The 21,770-nt window shown below is 41.6% G+C and overlaps 1 protein-coding gene across 2 annotated transcripts in view; it reads right to left on the bottom strand.

Moving 5' to 3' along the window:
* Positions 1 to 19,360, bottom strand: part of copb1 (COPI coat complex subunit beta 1) — a 46,055-nt gene extending 26,695 nt beyond the window's left edge. Inside the window, exons 1-8 of one of the 2 annotated variants that reach the window (XM_080190161.1) lie at positions 19,252 to 19,360; positions 11,097 to 11,249; positions 8,686 to 8,915; positions 7,336 to 7,505; positions 4,843 to 4,957; positions 3,791 to 3,883; positions 1,938 to 2,075; positions 885 to 1,004 (exon numbers count right to left, since the gene is read on the bottom strand). In XM_080190161.1, the coding sequence (XP_080046287.1) occupies positions 885 to 1,004; positions 1,938 to 2,075; positions 3,791 to 3,883; positions 4,843 to 4,957; positions 7,336 to 7,505; positions 8,686 to 8,915; positions 11,097 to 11,187 (957 nt within the window). In that variant the 5' untranslated portion in view covers positions 11,188 to 11,249; positions 19,252 to 19,360. Of the gene's footprint in view, positions 1 to 884; positions 1,005 to 1,937; positions 2,076 to 3,790; positions 3,884 to 4,842; positions 4,958 to 7,335; positions 7,506 to 8,685; positions 8,916 to 11,096; positions 11,250 to 18,916; positions 19,082 to 19,251 lie in introns of those variants that run through there. The other variant, XM_080190160.1, reaches the window with a different exon arrangement.
* Positions 19,361 to 21,770: the final 2,410 nt, after the last annotated feature.

Raw genomic sequence — 21,770 nt, 5'->3', positions numbered from 1 at the left:
TGCACTGCATGGCTGGGATGACCAACCTTTCATGTAAGGAGTTTTTCTTCTTTCTGGATGATTAAGAAAATGAGAAATTTCACTTGCAGACCTCCATATTATAACATGAAAACTTTTACACTGCAGTGTCAAAAATAATAGCTTTCAATAGGATGCAACTGCCATTTACTTTTCCCATCCATCTTCCTGCTCTTTACTCATTTTTCTTTCATAAAGATTTTGGATTCCAAGTTATCACTGCTTCTGTCTCTTTGCTCTTTATTACTATGTGCCTGCACATTTGCTATTATCCCAGTAAATTTCTGCTGTACCATCTCCATGGTCTTGGCTTCCTTTATAAAGGAAATGACAAAACTGACAACAATCATCTAACTGCAGTCTGACCAAGTCTAAAAGTTTGGCAATGCTTCTGTGCTTATTTAGTGTATTAATAACAACCAGAAAATAAACCAGGTTTCATTTGAGGACAACTTTGTCAGGCTGTCATACAAAGCATTTGCTCGGCTGAACACAGAAAACAAGTGGACCAGGCTGACAAGTTGAGCATTCTCTGCAATCTGTGCATGGCTAATCTGTATCCAGGTTGCCAGTCTTCACTCATCAAAATAAAAACATCTCAACTTTGAAAAATTCAACTGATACCCTCTGCATTTCCTTCTAAAACTTGGGACCACTGAGCGTATATTCCATTGTTAACTTGCTCTGTTAAAATAAACCACCTCACATTCATAGAGAAGAAAAGAGAGAAGTGAAAGAGATGGTGCACAAGAGAGTACAAGAGAAAGAACAGGTGGGTTTGAACAAACCAGATCTTCTTCAAGATGCTGAAGGCAAAATCGAAGACAATGGTCACAATTTCAAGTCACCAGTTCTGGATTTATTACCTGCAGCACTCTTTCATGTGTTGGATGCTCTCTAAGTTCAATAAGGCGATCCAGAACAATTAGCTTCACGTTGTTGTCACTTTCTTTAATAATCAAATCAATGTAGCACTGTGCAGCTGCCTAGAATAAGACAAAGCAAGTACCTATTAAATTTTTATTTCGGAAGTATATCCAAGTTTTGAGACACATCTGTCACACATTAATGCACATTTCCCCAAAAATCAGTTTGTACACAAGCATTGCTATATTGATTGTAAAGTAGTTCTGTGAACTGGAAAGGGTCAGGTCAGTTAACACACAGTCGCCAGCTGCAAACAGAAGAATACATTACAAAATAGCGTATTCTGATACTGGCAATCTGGACATATTTTGAAATTTATAAATGTGTTTAGTAACATGCACATATCATATTTTTGATGCTGGTCACCAAACCCAGGGTTAAACCATTTTTTTAATCCATTTGCTGGTCATGGGTGCTGCTGGTTGACTGGCATTTATTGCCCATCCCTAGTTGCCCAGGAGCAGTTGAGAGTCAACCTCATTGACAGGGATCTGGAGTCACACGTAGCTCAGACTAGGTAAGGACGACAAATTTCCTCCCTGAAGGACAATACTGAACCAGATGGGTTTTTCCGACAATCGACAAGGTCATCAGTAGATACTCAATTGCAGATATTTTTTTAAATTGAATTCAAATTCCACCATCTGCCGTGGCGGGATTCAAACTTGGGTTCCCAGAACAGCAGCTGAGTTTCTTGATTAATAGCCTAGTGATAATACCACAAGGCCACTTGGGCACATTCAGATAGGAACAAACCTTCCGAGAACGCTTTGTTTATTGGCAAACACATGCATGTGACTTCAGATCCATTGCCTATGAAATGGAAGTATTACACAACTGCTGCAACTGGAATAAAATCATGTTGCATCAACATAGAATTACTGCATTTTAATTTTCACATGTTTCAGATTACAGAGACTTTCATATGGGTCTCTAAAGTCTAGCATAATACGAGTTTTAAGTTTCCAGTCAATACACCATAAAATCTGTACCTTGACGGCTGTTGGAGCACTTGAGAGTGTAACTAAAGTGCCAGCAGCTTCATATTTTACTGCAGGGCTTGAAGACTGGAGTAAATTGTAGATACAACGGATAAATCGGGCTCTCTCTGTTGGATTGGCATGGCATACCTAACACAACATATATAGTTAATTCCATTAATACTCAATTTAACATCTGGTTCCTCATTTATTTCAAGGCATTCTTGCATCATATTTGTAACTGCGAAGTGACAAACAATACCAGGTTTTCTAATAAACATATACACTGTATAATATCAATCAAAACTGGATTATTGGTACTGCCTAGCAATACATAATCTCCAAGTAATTAGTTAAAAATAAGCATGAAAGAGAATTTAATCAAAAATCATCCACACACTGTTTTATTCCTTCATGGTGTCACTGGCTGAGACCGCATTTATTATCAATCCTAACTGGCCTTGAAATGAGTTACTTGCTAGGTCATTTCAGAGGGCAGTTAAGAGCCGGCCAGTCTAGGTAAGGATAGCAGATTTCCTTCCATACAGGGCATTAGGTGGGTTTTTACCATGATTGACAATGATTTCATGGTCATCATCATTTAATTCAATTTTTATTCAATTCACATTGGAATGACATTCAAACCCAGGCCCCTTAGATCTCTAGGTTGGGTCTAGGAAGGATAGAAGGGAGGAAAAAGGGGGAGGGGTAGCTCTGCTGATTAAGGATAATATCAGGACGGAAGTAAGGGAAGATATAGGCTCCAAAGAGCAGAACGTGGAATTGTTGTGGGTGGAGATAAGGCCCCCAAATAATAACTTGGAGGTGGGGCGGGCTATAAACAAGCAAATAAATGATGCGTGCAGAAATGGAACGGCAATAATTATGGGGGATTTCAATCTACATATTGATTGGTTGACCCATGTCGGACGCGGTGGGCTTGAGGAAGAGCTCTTGGAATGCTGCCAGGATAGTTTCCTTGAACAGTGTGTGACAGAACCGACAAGGGAGCGAGCTATCTTAGATCTGGTGTTGTGTAACGAGGCAGGAAGAATTAGGGATCTTGTTGTGAGGGATCCTCTTGGGACAAGCAATCATTGTACGGTTGAGTTTTTGATGCAGATGGAGGATGAGCAAGTAGGGTCCCGAACCTGTGTCCTCTGTTTGAACAGAGCTGAGGCCGCAGCTGGAGTGCTGTGTGCAGTTTTGGTCGCCGCACTTGCACAAGGATATTTTGGTCTTGGAGGGAGTGCAGAGGAGGTTCACTAGGCTGATACTGGAGATGAGGGGGTTGGACTATGAAGAGAGACTAAATAGACTGGGTCTGTACTCATTGGAGTTTAGAAGGATGAGGGGGGATCTTATAGAGACGTACAAGATAATGAAAGGGATGGATAGGGTAGAGGTAGAGAGATTCTTCCCGCTCAGAAAGGACAGCTCAAGATGAGGGGGGCAGCAGTTTAGAACGGAGTTGAGGAGGAAATTCTTCACTCAAAGGGTGGTGAATCTCTGGAATTCTCTGCCTGTTGAAGTGGTGGAAGCTACCTCGCTAAATATATTTAAGACACGGGTAGATAGGTTTTTGGCTGACAAGGGAATTAAGGGTTATGGGGAGAGAATGGGAAAGTGGAACTGATCCACTTCAGATCAGCCATGATCTCATTGAAAGGCGGGCAGGCTCGAAGGGCGAGATGGCCTACTCCTGCTCCTACTTCTTATGTTCTTATGTTATTATTATTAGGTTATTGCCCAGTGATAATATCACGACATCATCGTCTCTCCCGATGATGCTAGCAATTCCATTATCCTGTTTACATTGCACATGAGCACACACAATGAAAGAAGCTGAAATTTTGTCACTTCACCTTATAAATTAGCTCAACTATAACCAGCTGCAGGATGTCTCCAAAAGTATGAACCTGATCAATACACGTACTCAAATAATCCAGAGCTCGGTCCTAGAGAAAAATTAAGAAACAGTATCTTAAAATTACAATTTCTCATCTATATCTGTTCACAAATCAATTATTTAAGGATTAGATACATCTAGATTAAGTGTGATTGAGTGTTAGATTAACTTGGCTTTCAAATCTTCCAATACTTACTGCATGTCTTAATTCAGTTACACAGAGCCTTGGTGAGACCACACCTGGAGTATTACGTGCAGTTTTGGTCTCCTACCTAGGAAAGGATATACCTGCCATCAAGGATGTGCAGCTCATGAGACTGGTACTGAAGTTGATGGGACCGTACTATAGATTGACTCAACTGGGCCTGTATTCACTGGACTTAAGAAGGTTGAGAGGACATCTAATTGAAAATGTATAAAATTCTAACAGGGCTGGAGGGAGGATGTTTTTCCTTGTTGGGGAATCTAGAACCAGGGGTCACAGTCTCAGGGTATGAGGTAGACCATTTAAGACTTAGATTAGAAAACATTCTTCGCTCAAAGGGTAGCAAACCTGACCATTCTGTACCACAGAAGACTGTGGACGTGAAGTCACTGAATACGTTCAAGAAAGAAACTGACAATTTTTTAGATTTTAATGGCATAAAGGGGTATGGGAGAAAGTGGGAATGTGGCACTGAGATAGAGGATCAGCTGTGATCATAGTGAAATGGCAGAGCAGGTTTCAAGAGCCAAATGGCCTACCCCTGCTCTTAGTTTCTACACCCTTAGCTAATTAAAAACCTATCCATCTCAGTTAAATTCATTTGTCCTTCATATTTTGAGCTGTGCATCCAACAGTGATGTTTTTTTCCTTCTCCCCATAAACAATCCTGCTATAAATCTCACATATCTCAAGTATGTTCAAGTAACATGGGTTGAAACAAGTTTAGACAGCGGCTTGTGGCTACAACTGAAGAGCAATTTATTATTTCTGATCAGAGTTTGTAAAGGGTGCACACATTTTACCTGATCTGCATGAATAAGCATCATGAAAGCATTCCGTTTACAACTTGCATCTTTTTCATTCACCAAGAAATCATGGATCAACTCAGGAGCGTCAGGAATAAGGTTCTCAAAGTTCCTGCAAGAAAGGCAAACAGTAAATGAGATCCTAAAACACACCAACCAATATCTGCTCATTGTTTCTCGAAATTATTTTTAAAAAGCATCACGGGTGTTCAAGTTCAGCGTTTTCTGAAGCTTCTTTTAGAATCAAAATCAAACACACCTTTCAGTTGAAACAGCAACTTAAAAACTCTTCATAATCAATGTCTTGAATGTGAATGCTCACAATTTTCATTTATGCCTTTGAATAAATTAAATTTATACCAAAGCTCACAATCAGTTCAGATTGCTTATGTTTTACATGTTTATAAGTCTATTTATTAGTGTCATGAGTAGGCTTACATTACTGCAATGAAGTTACTGTGAAAATCCCCTAGTCACCACACACCAGTGCCTGTTTGGGCACACGGGGAGAATTTAGCATAAACAGCATGACTTTTGAACTGCCGGAGAAAAATGGAGCATGGGTTACCCAGACACAAGGAGAACATGCAAACTCCATATGAGCAGTGACTCAAGCCGAGAATTGAACACATGCCCCTGGCACTTTGAGGCAGCTGTGCCATCGGAACTTGTCTTCTGGGTATTGTTACTACATGCAGTTCTATTTCAGTGCCCTTGGCTTTGACAAGGGCAGGTCGTGCCTTACGAGCACAGTTGAGTTCTTTGAAAATGTGACTAAACACATTGACAAAGGAAGAGCGGTGGATGTGGTTTATATAGACTTCAGCAAGGCGTTTGATAAGGTCCCCCATGCAAGACTCCTTCAAAAAGTGAGAGGGCACGGGATCCAAGGGGCCTTGTGCATCCCTTGTGGGTCAAAAATGTAGATATTCTTGTGAAGGCAATGGGCATATCTGTTGTGATAAATGAGCACTTTGCAACCAACATCAAAGGAGGAAGTACTAACAATACTGGATCGGATAAAAATAAAAGAGGGGGAGTATTTCAATGATCAGCAATCCTCAAAACAGAAAGGTCACCCGATCAGATGGGCTTCATCTTGAACTACTCAGAGAAGCAGGATTTGAAACTGCAGCGGTTCTAGCCATATTCTTCCAAACTCCCTTCGATATGGAGACAGTGCATGTGGACTAGAGAATTGCAAATCCTACTCCTTTGTTTAAAAAAAGAGAAGGGACAAACCAGGCAATGATAGCTTTATATTGACAGTGGAAAGACTTTGAGACACTACAACTAATTAACATTTGGAAGGGTATGGCTAATAAAGTCAGCACTGGTGTTAAAGGACGTTACAACATGTTTGACTAAATTGGTTCTTTGATGAAGAAACAGAAAGGGCTGATGATAGTACAAGTATTAACATTGCTCATTTGAACCTTCAAAGGATGTTTGACAGCACCACAGAACAGACTTGATTGCAAAACTGAAGCTTGTGGAATTTACGGAAAAGCGGCAAGATGGATACAATATTGGCTAAGGATTGCTGGAAGGAAGTATAAAGTTCTGGCTCCAAAGCTCAGACTTGGGCATCATTTCAAAGTTTGCCGTTGCTGCATTTCCAAGTTTTTTGCAAACAATGAGGACTACAAAAAAAAAATTAGGAGAGATTGCCGAAGTGGGCAGAAACACAGCAAATGAAATATAACAAAGTGTGAAGTGATACATTATTGTAGGAAGCATGAGAAGAAGCAATATGAAATAAAGTGTACAATTTTAAAGAGGGTTGCAAGAATGAAGGGTTCCTCCTAACAAATCTTCAAAGGTGGCTGGACAGGTCAACGAGGTAATTTAAAAAAAAGCAAATGGGATCCTTCGCTTTAAAATAGACGCATCGAATCCAAAAGCAAAGAAGCTACGCTAAACTTTTACGCAATACTACTTAGGGCTCAGTTGGAGTATTTTATTCAATTCTGGCATTTGAGAAAAGATAAAGCCTGACAGGCGAAGTGTAACGGAATGATTTTTAAAATCACAATTATTATTAGGTTATGAGGAGATTGGAAATATAGGGATTGTTCTCCTCAGAGCTGAGAAGGTTAAGGTGAGATTTTTATAGAGATGTTCAAACTCATGAAAGGTGTTGATAAATCATGAACATTTTGATGAAATAAGTAAGAAACTTTGCAGTGCCAGAAGGATTATTACCAGAGGACACATATTTAGCATGATTGACTGAAGAATCAGAGATGACATGACGAAACATGTTAAAAAAAAGAGCCCGTTGATATGATTGGGATGCTGAAAGGGTGGTGGAATCAGGTTCAGTTGTAATTTTAAAACGGAAATGAAGTAAAAGGAAAACATCTACAGGGCTGTGAGAATAAAGAGTGGTACATAGTAGTGGACTGATACTGTCAGTGGGACTTTTGAATAGTACTTTGAAAGAGAGTTGGCCTCCGCATCTTCTGCTATATCATTCTATGGCTCTACCTGTAGATGGTGTAGATGGCCAGCACTGCATTTCTGCGTACATAACTGTGCCGATGTTCCAGGCAGGCACGAATGGCTGGCATCAGTGGCTCTAAAAGTTCTGGCTCCTTCAACTTGCACAAAAAACGCAAAGTGGACCCTCGAATAAACTCATTTGGATGTTGCAGATCCTAAGAAAATTTAAACAATATCTTATTAATACTTCCCATCACCAATCACACACACAGGCCTGGAATTCTGAGTTCAACTGGCAGCCATTCACCAAAATAGGCTAACAGCAGAACAAAAGGAAGATACAGCAACTGAGTACAAACACATTTTCAACAATCTTTTACGTTAATTTATATGAACATTGCACTGAAATCTGATCCTGCTCACAAAATTGGTCATATCCCCAGGCCAAAATAATCATGTCCATTTCTGTCAATTGTACCAATTTGCAAGCCTTTGAAGAGTTTCTTAAAATTTTGCCAGGTTTTGTTTTAGTATGCTACGAAACTGATGATTGTGTCGATAACTTGTAAATGGAAGCAAAATATTGAGGATGCTGGGAATCTGCTATCCTTACATGGTCTCATCTATGCACGACCCCAGACCGACAACAATGCGGTTAACTCCTAACTGCCTTCTGAAATGGATGGGAGGGTGAGTTGTGAGGAGGATGCAGAGATGCTTCAATCTGAGTTGGACAATTGAAGTAAGTGAGCATCGGTTGAGCTGATGCAGTATAATGTGGATAAATGTGATGTTATCCATTTTGGTAACAAAAACAGGAAGGTGGATTTTTTTTGATTAGCTTTAAATTGAGAGAAGAAATGTGCAACAAAACCTGGCTGTCCTTGTACACCAGTCGCTGAAAGTAAGCATGCAGTGAAACAGGCAGTGAAGGCGGCAATTGGTATATTCATAGTGAGGCGATTTGAATCTTGCTGCAGGTATTCAGGTGAGGCCATATCTGGAAAAATGTGGGCAGATTTGGTCTCCTTATCCAAGGAAGGATGTTCTTGCTTCCTTAGAAGCAAGCAAAGGTTTGCCAGACTGATGCCTGGAATGGCAGGGCTGATGTATGAGCGGTGATTGAGTCAGTTTGGATTATATTTGCTGGAGTTTAGAAGGATGAGGGGCATTTCATCGCAACCTGTAAAATTTTAAAAGGATGAGACAGGTTTTTAGAATTTTTTTTTCAAACAGAAGATCGAGACAGACCATATGGCAGAAACAAAATCATGCAGTCAAGGGTTTACTGTTCAAACCAATCTTGTACTCAAACTATTTCTCAATCATTAAATTTCCTTTAAGAACATAAGAACATAAGAAATAGGAGCAGGAGTAGGCCATCCAGCCCTTTACCTTTCTGTAGGCATCACACACGAGAATCATCTCTTGCAGCAACTTCCCATCAGGAGTAGTTTTAGGGACAATCTCCCAAAAGACGAGAAGCAGTTTTTTGATTGTGTGATCCTGCAGTGGGAGCACGAACCGAATGATCGTCATCAGGAGCCCTGGAAGCTTTTCTCCATTCAGAATCATGATGATCACCTTCTTCAATGCATCAGTCTTAGTCTTCACATCTCCCTTCTCTGAAATGGGGGATTGGGAGGGAGACGCGCGACATTTAGTTTTGGTAAAATTATGAAATTATGTCATTTAGAACCACTGGATTAGAGGACGCCAATCAGTCCATCATGCCTGTCCCAGTTTTATGTTTTTTTTCCCCCGCACAGACCTGCAAATACTTCCTCTTCAAGTATTGGCTAAACTTTCAGAGCTCAAGAGAAAAAGAACACAAGGCTTTAACAGAGCAGTTGACACAAGCTGAATGCCTATATACTTAGTTCTATTAAAAACGATATCATATGCATTGTCACAAAATGTCACCTTAAACATTAAATTTCCTAAGTCTGTTGTCATTGTTCAAATATTTTCACTTTTAACTGTTCTGCATCATGTCATATAATTATAATGCCCTATCAGTTCACTTTTCCCATCCATTTTTGTTTTGCTAGCTCACCAATGAGGGAAATAAATAGACAGACATATATACACCCCTTTCAGCTTCCATCCTGAAAATTATTTTAAATTCCACAGTTTTAACATAACCACATTTTCCTGCACGATACTGTCGCTAACGAGCACAAAATGGTAAAAGACACTACTGTGGCCTGATGGAAAATATGGTTAACTTCAGGACAAAAGGTTTTAACCTCAAGCTAAACATGTAGACTGGTCTGTTTACTTGCTTTAAACGTCTATGGTTTTATTATGGTGATAAAGTCAGCAGGATTCATTTGCATTGATCATATGGACTAGAACCAAATGCGAAATGGAATCAAGAGGGCCAAGGGCAAATGTCCCAAATACAGGCAACTACAATAAACCAATCTGAATGATATGCTTATGGTCAACGTCTATGCGTCAAAATGCACGTGCTTCAGCTGGACACAAAGGACAAATACGGGAGTTTTGAAGAACAGAATTACTAAAAGAACAGAAACAAAAAGAGGAAACCTCAAACTTTAAGCTTGATCCAGTTTGATCACACTCCATACCTGGCCAGCGTGAGTGGTGGAGACACCCTTACGGGTCCATTAGAATTAAAATCTATATTTACAAACGTATCAAAGATTTATAAGGAAATCGAAGCATTTACTTATGATACAGTAGAGAATCAGCCTTGTAGCAGCCATTCGTGTTCAAGGTTTCTTTAGGGCAGCACAGTGGCAAGCACTGAGCTATGAGGAGAGGCTGAATAAACTAGGCTTGTACTCGTTAGAGTTTAGAAGAATGAGGGGAGATCTCATTGAGACGTATAAGATGATGAACGGGATGGATAGGATAGAGGTGGAGAGACTCTTCCCGCTCAAAAAAGACAGTAGGACTAGGGGGCACAGCCTCAAGATAAAGGGGAGGCAGTTTAGAACGGAGTTGAGGAGGAACTTCTTCACTCAAAGGGTGGTGAATCTCTGGAATTCTCTGCCCGTTGAAGTGGTGGAGGCTGCCTCGCTAAATATTTTTAAGAAGCGGGTTGATGGGTTTTTGATAAGAGAGGGGATTAAGGGTTATGGGGAGAGGGCGGGAAAGTGGAACTGAGCCACAACAGATCAGCCATGATCTTATTGAATGGCGGGGCAGGCTCGAAGGGCTAGATGGCCTACTCCTGCTCCTATTTCTTATGTTCTTATGTTCTTCTGTTCACTGCTGCCTCACAATGCCAGGGTCCTGGGTTTGATTTCTGGCTTGAGTCACTGTCTGTGTGGAGTTTGCACATTCTCCCTGTGTCGGCGTGGATTTCCTCCGGTTTCTTCCCACAGTCCTAAGATGTGCAGGTTAGGTGAACTGGCCATGCTAAACTGCCCCTCAATGTCAGGAGGACTAGCTAGGGTAAATGCATGGGATTATGAGGATAGGATCTGTGTGGGATTGTGGTCAGTGCAGACTTGTTGGCCGAGTAGCCTCCTTCTGCATTGTAGGTTTCTATGACTTACATTTTCCTAATAAAGACATGATTTGATTTAAAGATGAAGTTTTTGTGTCTATCAATTAACTGGAGCAAAGATTGGAGCTGCCATTTCACTTCCCAGTGGAAAAGTTCCCAACAAAATGTGTTTCTGCCTTTGCTGACATAGAAGCGAAACTGATACATCAAATCTGTATAGCCATGAACAGCACTGGCATCCTTCTGCGGGGCTGATTGGGCTCCCAATGCGATTAAGTCACAAAACACAGGGTGCAGTGGAATTAAAAATGCAAGCTTAACTTACCCAAGTCAACTTTCAAACTAATTTCATTTGGTGGTTCAGAGTCCAAGGACACATTGATGAGCGTATAGCACACGTTTTCTGCAGCTGTCATGATGTCAGTTCTTATCAGCAAATTGAAGAAAGAAAGCGTGTAATTTTAAGAGTGCAGATAACCTGCGGGTGGGAAAATAAATACAGCGATTAATTGTTCAAAGTTCTCTGAAAATGTTTTTAGAAAAACTAAAATAATAGATGCTACATCATCAATGTACTTATTGACCAGGTTTTGCAATCAGTGGTGGTGACCCATTTGCTGCTGACCACAAAAATCAAACTTTCTCTGTGGCAGGGATTTCACCTTTCCTGGTGTTAAATTTAGTTTGCCACAGTTGCCAGAATTTTTCATATCCAGCGATAATGATGTCATCAAGCAGCCAATCACACTGAAGAATCCTCATAGCCAGCAAGTACAAAGTGCTTATTAAGAAATTATTTTTCACCTGTTAATCATTTTACAGGGAACAAAGTAAAGATTGAGCCAGATATGAGATTAAAGCAAATGCAACAGCAGGCTTAAAAAGTATAATAATTTTAAAATGTTTGCAATCTTATTTAATAAATATCACGAGAAATTTGACAAAAATAAAAGCACTTCTTCAGACAGAGAGGCTGTTCAGACTAATTATTACTTGGTACACCTTTAAAAATATGCTGTTATAAACCCAGCTGCACCTCATTCAACAAAGCAATTTTTTTCAAGGGTTTTAACAACAAGATGAACAGCATAAAAATAGCAGATGTCCATATCATGGAGTAATTCCTAAAATTTTCATCTGCAAGGACTTCATGAGTACAATCAGTGGCAGAGCAGGGAATTGCTGACAGCAACTTCTGGATTTCTGCATCTAACCATGTATGGATGCCAGAAGTTGGAGTTAGTTTCACACATTAATGATAATTTAGATTGACTGTTTCGACTTTGTTACAAATGCCAAGTTTGAGCCACTCTATATAAAACCTGGCTCAATGTACATACCAGTGAACAGTGAGCTGACAGAACCCATTATCCAAAAACGAAAAGTATTATTTGCTGGTTTGGATTATTTTCCATGAACTCAAGCCTCCATTTGGTATTCCCACCCCCCAACCAACCTGCATCAGTCTGTATCTTGCCCTCATGCTTTACTTTCAGACAACACTGACCTTTATTCTGCTAGTAACACATTCTACAATTTGCTTTCAGCTAGCACTGACATTTATTAGAACATAAGAAATAGGAGCAGGAGTAGGCCATCTAGCCCTTCGAGCCTGCCCCGCCATTCAACAAGATCATGGCTGATCTGAAGTGGATCAGTTCCACTTTCCCGCTCTCTCCCCATAACAGTTAATTCCCTTATCTGTCAAAAACCTATCTACCCGTGACTTAAATATATTTAGCGAGGTAGCCTCCACCACTTCAACGGGCAGAGAATTCCAGAGATTCACCACCCTTTGAGTGAAGAAGTTCCTCCTCAACTCCGTTCTAAACTGCAACCCCCCCCCTTATCTTGAGGCTGTGCCCTCTAGTCCTGCTGTCCTTTCTGAGCAGGAAGAATCTCTCTACCTCTACCCTATCCATCCCTTTCATTTTCTTATACGTCTCTATAAGATCCCCCCCCCTCATCCTTCTAAACTCCAACGAGTACAGACCCAGTCTATTTAGTCTCTCTTCATAGTCTAACCCCCTCATCTCCGGTATCAGCCTAGTGAACCTCCCCTGCACTCCCTCCTAGGACAAAATATCCTTGCACAAGTGCGGCAACCAAAACTGCACACAGTACTCCAGCTGCGGCCTCACCAGTGCCCTGTACAGTTGCAGCAAGACCTCCCTGCTTTTATATTCTATCCCCCTCGCTATAAAGGTCAGCATCCCATTTGCCTTCTTGATCACCTGCTGCACCTGCAGACTAGGTTTTTGCGACTCATGCGTAAGGACCTCCAGGTCCCTCTGCACCGTAGTACGCTGCAGCTTTTCGCCCTTTAAATAGTTATCCCTCCTACTATTTATTCCACTATTCGTTCCACTATTAACACCTCCTCTGGAGCAATGTTTCCTTCCTTCACAATGAACATTCACTCTCTTTGCCATTCATTCCATGGCATCTTTGTAATTTAATCTCCACTGCTCTCCAACCTATCTCTGAGCTTTCCTTTTCTGCTTCATCTGATCCTCCCACTTTTTACAACAATATAAAACTGATCAGATTTCTGCCTCTCTTCAGTTCCAAAAGGGGGAAAATTAGATTTGATGTTAACTCTGTTTCTCTTCCCACAAATGCTATCAGACCTGCTCATCTTTTCTATTACTAAGGTAGACAATGTAACATAGATAGAAAAAAAAAGGCTGTCTTGGTTTGTAGAGCAGGTATTAAGAACATGGCAGAGGGTAAGTGTCGGGTTAATCCAAATCCCACAAGGGAAATTTGAAACAACTGCCTTCAACTGTAATTTGCAATTTGATTTGATGTGAGAAAAGATTTGAAATCCAGAGAATGATATCCCAAATATTTTGTATTTTTTAAAAAATAAGCCGACAGTTTAAAAAGTAAAATAATCAAGAACAAAATAAACCAAAAGTACCCTTCACTAAGATCAGAAACACGGTGTCAAGAAAGGCACTAGACACTTCAAAGGCTATAAACCCTGACAACATTCTGGCAGTGGCTTTGACAAAGGGTCGTCTGGATTCGAAAATCAGCTCTGTTCTCTCCTCACAGATGCTGCCAGACCTACTTAGATTTTTCAGCATTTTCTCTTTGGTTTCAAATTCCAGCATCCACAGCAATTTGCTTTTAACATTCCGGCAATAGTACTGAAGATTTGTGTTCCAGAACGAGCTGTGCCACGCTGCTCCAAAGAGGCTACAACGTTGTGTCTACCTGACAATGTAGAAAATTGCCCAGCTAAGTCCTATCCATAAAAAAAAAACCAGGATAAATCTAAATTGGCCACTTTTTGACCCATCGCTCTATTCTTGATTATCAACAAAGTGATGGACGTGTCATCAACAATCCTATCAAATGACATTTTTACAGCAATAACTTGGTTGCTGATGCTCAGTTTGGATTCTGCAGGGCCGCTCAGTTCCCCACCTCATTACAATCTTGGTCTAAATTAAAGAACTGAACTTGTGAAGTTACACTGCGTCAGCATTTGCTTGAGTGGGCTTCCAAGGAGCCCCAGTAAAACTGAAGTCAATGGGAATCGGGGTGAAAACTCTTTCCAGCCTTTTATTGGCATTACTACTGCTCAATCCTCATGAACAACATCCTGGGGGTTATCAACGACCTGAAACTGAACTAGGATAACCATATAAATACTACAGCTACAAGAGCAGATCAGAGATTGTGCATTCTGCAATAATTAACTCACTTTCAAACTCCCCAAAGCCTAACCACCACCTGCAAAAGGTACGATTCAGGAACTTTATGGAATATTCTCCACTTGCCTGGACAAGTGCAGTCCCAACAACATTGGCACAGTAGTTAGCACTGTTGCCTTACAGCCCCGGGGACCCAGCTTCAATTCTGGCCTCGGGTCACTGCCTGTGTGGAGTTTGCACGTTCTCTCCCTGTCTATGTGGGTTTCCTCTGGGTGCTCCGGTTTCCTCCCACAGTCCAAAGACGTGCGGGTTAGGTTGATTGCCATGCTAAATTAACCCTAGTATCAGGGAGATTACTAGGCTAAATATGTGGGGTTACACTGACTCCCAGAGCGGAATTGTGGTCAATGCAGACTTGATAGGCCAAATAGCCTCCTTCTGCACTGTAGGGATTCTATGAAAAAGCTCAACACCATCTAAGACAAAGCAACCCACCCACTCGGCACACCATCTATTCAGCTGTCACTCCCCGCCATTGTGTTCTGTGGCAGCAGCAGTGTATGCCACTTACAAGATGCACTGCAGCAACTCACCATGGCCCCTTCAAATTCCAAATCTGTAACCTCTATAATAGAGATATACAGCATGAAAATAGGACCTTCAACCCAACTTATCCATGCCAACTGATCAGGGTTCCTTTGAACACCACCTGCAATTCACCCTCCAAGCCACAACTACCTTGACTTGGAAATATATTGCAGTTCTTTCACTATCACTGGTCAACATCTTGGAACGGCCTCCAACACCACAGAGAATGCATTGGTTTTAGAAGGCAGCTCACTAACACCTTCTCAAGAGCAATGAAGACGGGCAACAAATGGTGGAGGCGCTGCCAACATCCTATGAAAGAATTTTGATTAAAATAATCATCCTGGATCAAATAAACACAAAGGCATGGGCATGAGCAATTTGATTTGACCTCAAGACTTTTCAAGGAGAGTGAAAGGAGTCAAGAAGACTGAAGGGAGACAGTGAAAGCAGAGAAAAAAAAAACTTGCTTTTATATTGTGCCTTTCATGACCATAAGGTGTCCCAAAAAATTTTACAGTAATCAAGTATTGTGAAGTGCAGTCCAAGGTGCTCATGTAGGCAACGCAGCAGCCAATTTGCACACAGTAATATGATAACATGCTTTTGTGAAGTTGACTGATGGATAAGTATTGGCCCTACTATTGCCGATGAAGAGCTTGTGGCAGGTACCAAGGATTACATCTAGTTGAAGGAACTTTCTGCTCATCCAGTACTGGATGTCAGAGGAGCACTGTGACACATCAGAAACAATGGAGGTGGCAAAGAATCGATTATTGGGCAACTGACTCCAATGTAACATCTGAGAAGAGAAGCCATGAAAAACAATTCTCTTGTTCTGCCTGAACAGGTAAGAATAGAACAAAGGGCAGCTCCATTCAGCCAGCAGATGCTGCAGAACGAATGCAAGATTGAGAAGGATAAATTGTGATTTTTACAATGGTCACAGGGAATGTCATTTAAAACTTTAATAAGGTATGTTTCTATACTGTGCCAGAAATGCAAGGCTGGTTGATGCAATTCAAACGGGCAATTGCGGGAGATGGATATGGATTTGGGAGGCGACAACACACTCACGGACTTTGGAGAGAAGAGGAAGTTGGAAATTGTGCAGTAGATTGTATGGGCAAGGGTTGCTAGTAAGCTAGAGGCCTCGTGGTTGATGTAAAAGGGAAAGGATAGCATCAATAGTATCAGTACGTAAAGGGGCCGAGGAAAAATCTGGGTTATTGGCAGTTAATCAAATCCTATTAGGATTGAAGGAGCAATAAGTCGGTGTCCTGGATGAGGTTAGCTCTGATGGAGTATATCAGGAGGTGCAGAGAAAGAGTTTTGTGATCAGGCAGGAGAAACATTTGGGGAAGTCTGGTCTGGTAGGACAGGGGAAGTGGGGGAATCCACACAGGAAGCTAAATAGATGGTCCAAATCCTTTGTTGTTGGAGGAGATGGGGAGAGCATTTCAAAAGGACTGTTTGTCATGGAGAAGAGATGATAGGCTTTCCTTTGAATGATAGGATGATCCTGGAATAGTGAAAAGTTGTGGCAGAGAATACCCAGCAAGTGCTGATAAAAGCCATTTGCATTTTAACTGTCATCCATACAATCACAAAATCATTATAGTGCAGAATAGGACATTAAGCCCATTATGTCTATATCAGCTCGGTTATCAATTTCAAAAGCATGTTGTTTACATTGTGACTTTCAATACCTCTGCCATTTGTTCACGACTGGCTGAAATCAAAACGAATAAAGCAGAAGTCAATAGTTGGTCACATCTTCCTTCATAAGCTCTACCCATCGCCATGAAAATATCAATACTTTTAAGAGATTAACAAAAGCATTTTTCCACTTAAAATTTAACAGTTAATGAAATAACGTACGCTTGCATTTTGTTTTCGTCTAATTTCAAAAAGGGCATTGCATAATAAAATCAACTGCTTTTTGTAACAAATGTAAATATTGGACTCATAGAGCACCTTGTATTAATGCAAGTAGTTTGCAAAATTCACAACTTGCATTTATGAAATGTAATTCATTTCAGGCATATTGTACCAATCCAATTTTATCCGATATTTAAATAGCAAGTACAAGGTTTCATTTGTAACTGTCGTTATTCTATTGGCAGTTAAAGAATAAGGATTCTCCACATTGTCAAAATATATAGCACATTTAAATGTATTGTATAATTTGAAGCCAATCTGAGAAGAAGACTTGAGTATTAGCTAACAAGACTCAGACCTGGCATTTGAATGCAGGTTGCTGAAATTTGTAAATGCTAAATTAGGAGGGGCAGCAAAATCAGGGAAGCAGCTCAGAAATTATAAAACAAGTGGTACAAAATATCCCAATGGCAAATGATTTTCACTTTTATGTTGAATTCGAAAAATCAGGGAGACACGTTCTCCATGAATAGCACAGACTGAAATCTTTATAGAGCTGACACTCAAGAAGTACAACTAAATACAGAGTTCAATCCACAAAGCCAATAAAATGAAGTACTGTAAGTGCAAATCAGAGGAAGTCATGATCTAGCCTACAACTGTTTGATCAGATCCATTCTCTTGACCAAAATACAAAGATGATATTCAGTGAGAAAAGTGATACTGATCCATAGTATTAGGGATGTCTGAATTACGAGAAAGTGCTGGGACTTCAGGCTTGAAAGGAATCACAGAATCCTACTGTGCACAAAGAGGCCATTTGACCAATCGAGTTTGCACCAACCACAATCCCACCCATGCCCTATTCCCATAACTTCATGCATTTATCCTATCTAGCCCCCCGATACTAAGGGGCAATTTAGCATGGCCAATGCACCTAACCCGCACATCTTTGGACTGTGGGAGGAAACCGAAGTACTCAAAGGACACCCATGCAGACTCCACACACATAGTGACCCAAGGTGGGAATTGAACCCGGGTCCCGCCAACCACGATGCCACCGTGCTGCTCTTTTTTTAAAAAAAAATCCCACCTGAACAATCACCTCAGACTTAGCAGTTGAAATATTGCAAGGCTCACTCATAGCTGCAAGACATCCACGCAATTCCTTGCTAATATTCCCACTGATCATAGAATCCTACAATGCAGGAAGCCCTACGGTGTAGAAGGAGGCATACAATGAGATTCTGAAAGGTAACTAATTTGGAAATGGTTAAAGTAAACTGCCACATTAGGACAAGGAGGCAGACGCAGACTCAAACCAGTCAGACCAACATTCTTAGTGAATCGAGATGGAATGGAATCCCTGGAACAGTGGAATAATTCAATTTTATAAATACATGCTCCAACTGGACTTTGGAGGCTTCAAAATAAGCTTTTCTGATCCCTGACTATCTTGTGCACAACTTGCTGGCAAAGTTAACAAAACAACTTACAGAAGTGAGCCCTTTCACCTTTTTCTTCAACATAATATTTATGAGTCAATAGTTTGCTCCTGCTCAGAGGCTCCGGCTCCGAGAGCTTCTTTTAACAGCTGACCTGGCCACTTTGACCACTTGGCACTTTCGAGGGAAAAGCAAGTTTTACTCTAAGGTCAAGAGGTTTGCAAAACCGGGTTCCAAACGTTCACAACGAAGCTCAGGACTGAACAGAGAGCAAGAACTTCATGTTGTGGGAATGTTGAACTACTTTCAGATAGAGTTTACATATTTAAAATAAAACAGACAAGAGTTATCTGCAATTTAGTTTTGAGGCAACCTCAATGCGAAGCCGAGCAGCCGCTCACTGAGACCTAGGCCCGCTCCGGGCTGTGATTTAAAGGCTGATCTCCTGCTCCTGGGGCACGAATGAAGGAGACTGAGTGAGTGAGGCCGAGATTGGCTCTTAGGCCTCGGGCTGACAATCGCTGCTCACAGGGCTCTCTGCGGAGTGAAAGTGAGTTTTACCGCACCTGGTGTCCGGATGGGGCAGAGAGGGAAGGGAAGGCAGCGAGGTTCGGAGGCCGCGTCCCGGTCAGCAGCACCAGCAGTGGGCAGGCGGCACGGCCGCTCTGACTCTCCCTCCGGGTTCCCCTGTCGCTCCCACACCGGCTGACGTGGAACTGCGAACCGAGCGTCGACGGAAGCCGAGCGCGGACAACACACACGCATGCGCCTCCTTCCCAGCCACGTCACAATCCCCGAGTCCCAGCCTGAACCTGCCACTCACTCCTATACAGAGTCTGCTCCCTGATTCACTCAATCATTCACCACAGCAACCTCACTTCTTACTTTCTAGTTTACTTACTCGTATCACATGTAAGCTTACACCAACACTGCAATAAAGTTACTGTGAAAATCCCACACTCTGGCACCTGTTCGGGTACATTGACAGAGAATTTAGCCTGGCCAATGTACCCAAGATGTGGAGATGCCAGCGTTGGACTGGGGTAAACAGCAGGTTAAAGTCCAACAGGTTTATTTGTAGCAAATGCCAAGATGCAAATGAGATCAAGCCTTGAAGGAGGAGCTATGCCTACTCCAATCAGCTTGGATCATGTAGATCAAGCCCAAGACAAGAGGTGGGGGCCCCTGTCTTGTCAGGTTTGATTGGAAATATCTCAACTTGTTGAGACTCTGAATGGTTTTATTGAATTGGAGTAAAGACAAAAAAAAGCCACTAGCTTTAGGAACTGGCTGTTCCTTCGTCAGGAACAGTCAGTCAGTTCCAAAAGCTAGTGGCATCTGCTGCAAATAAACCTGTTGGACTTTATCTTGTCAATGTACCTAACCAGCATGTATTTTGGACTGTGGGAGGAACCACACAACCACAGGGAGAACATGAAATCTCCACAGGCAGTGACCCAAGTCAGGAATCTAACCTGGATCCCTGGCAATGTGAGGCAACAGTGCTAACCACTGCACCACCATACCACTATTTGGCACATTGGTGTTGCCCCACCCTGTCAGCTCTCCCTCTTTTCTGCTGTGTTTTGCATGTTCATTTTATTAACATTCATTTACTCTTGACAATTCACTCCCTCCTCAGCTGAATATGACTTCCTTTGCAATCCACCCACTGTCAACGGTGATCCATCGCAACCATAGAATCCACACAGTGCAGAAGAAGGCCTTTCGATGCATCAACACTGCTCCAACAGCCCACCCTATCCTCGTAACCCCACATATTTACCCTAGTCCCCCAACACTAAAAGACAATTTCTTGGGCAATCAACCAAACCCACACACCTTTAGAGTGCAGGAGGAAACCAGAGCATCCACAATTAGGGGGGGATATTGTCCATCAAACATGGCATCATGTCTGCCCCAGCAGATCATGAGTACATAAGAAATAGGAGCAGGAGTAGGCCATCTAGCCCTTCGAGCCTGCCCCGCCATTCAATAAGATCATGGCTGATCTGCCGTGGCTCAGTTCCACATTCCCGCCCTCTCCCCATAACCCTTAATCCCGTCTTTTATCAAAACACTTCTTTACCATTACCCTAAACAAACAGCCAAGTAAATGTTATGTGGAAGGAGCATGTAGATTCAAAACGTTCTCTGTTTCTCTCTACAGATGCTGTCCGACTTGCTGAGCTGACCCAGTATTTTCTGTTTTGATTTCAAATTTCTGGCATCTGCAGTATTTTGTTTTGATTATAGCTATGTAACTAAGAACATAAGAAATAGGAGCAGGAGTAGGCCATCTGGCCCTTCGAGCCTGCCCCACCATTCAATAAGATCATGGCTGATCTGTCGTGGTTCAGTTCCACATTCCCGCCCTCTCCCCATAACCCTTAATCCCCTCTCTTATCAAAAACCCATCAACCCGTGTCTTAAAAATATTTAGCGAGGTAGCCTCCACCACTTCAACGGGCAGAGAATTCCAGAGATTCACCACCCTTTGAGTGAAGAAATTCTTCCTCAACTCCGTTCTAAACCGCTCCCCCTTTATCTTGAGGCTGTGCCCCCAAGTCCTACTGTCCTTTGAGCGGAAAGAGTCTCTCCACCTCTATCCCATCCATCCCATTCTAACCTCTTGGGAAAGGCAAAAGACCACGTCCAAAAGATAACTTGGATATACATAACACTTGTCATGACCACTGGATGACTCAAAGCATGTTAAATACTTTTAAAGCGGAAAAAAATCTACAATTCCTTTCCAGTTCTTCAGGTGACGTATACCTTTTATATCATGTCTGCCCCCTCAGGACGACTTGAAATGCAGATGCAGAGAGTCAGCATCCACCAGAGCAACTAGCAGTGCCTCCTGAGCACTTAAATATTTGGGAAAAAAGCCCAGACTGTTCCTACTCTTTTTTTCATTGAAATTCATGGTGTTTGCTCCTCCCCAATCTGTTATAGTGGAATAGTCCACCATTATGGACACTGTAAAGTCTTTAAAGGTCTTTACCAGGTCACCTTCAAGGCCATGCAAATCGAAAGTTCATAAATATACCAAGGCAGGGTTTCCCAAATTTGTATGCAACCCTTCTGACCACCATCCCCCCAAACCAAAGTAACCCCTGAGAAATATTGTTATTGTGTTGAAGAGTCAAACGACAAAAATAATTGTTTTCACTCAATAAATACAAACATACTTTACAGAAGTATTTTCTATTTCTTATATGGATGTATTTACTTTAATTATTTTTATCTGGACCATGTCAGTATTACAATACCTACCACACACAGAGACCAAAACCAGGTACCACATTCTCCACGTGGTTTGATCAGCCGACTGTTGAATGTCAAAATGCTGCTCTTTGGTTGAAACTAAATGATCCTATTGATATAACCCAACCCTTTAAGTTTCAGCCAATTTCC

The sequence above is a fragment of the Carcharhinus amblyrhynchos genome, chromosome 6 (genome assembly GCF_965287045.1).
Source record: "Carcharhinus amblyrhynchos chromosome 6, sCarAmb.v2.hapA, whole genome shotgun sequence".
NCBI lineage: Eukaryota > Metazoa > Chordata > Chondrichthyes > Carcharhiniformes > Carcharhinidae > Carcharhinus > Carcharhinus amblyrhynchos.
This window is presented reverse-complemented; position numbering and strand designations above follow the sequence as displayed.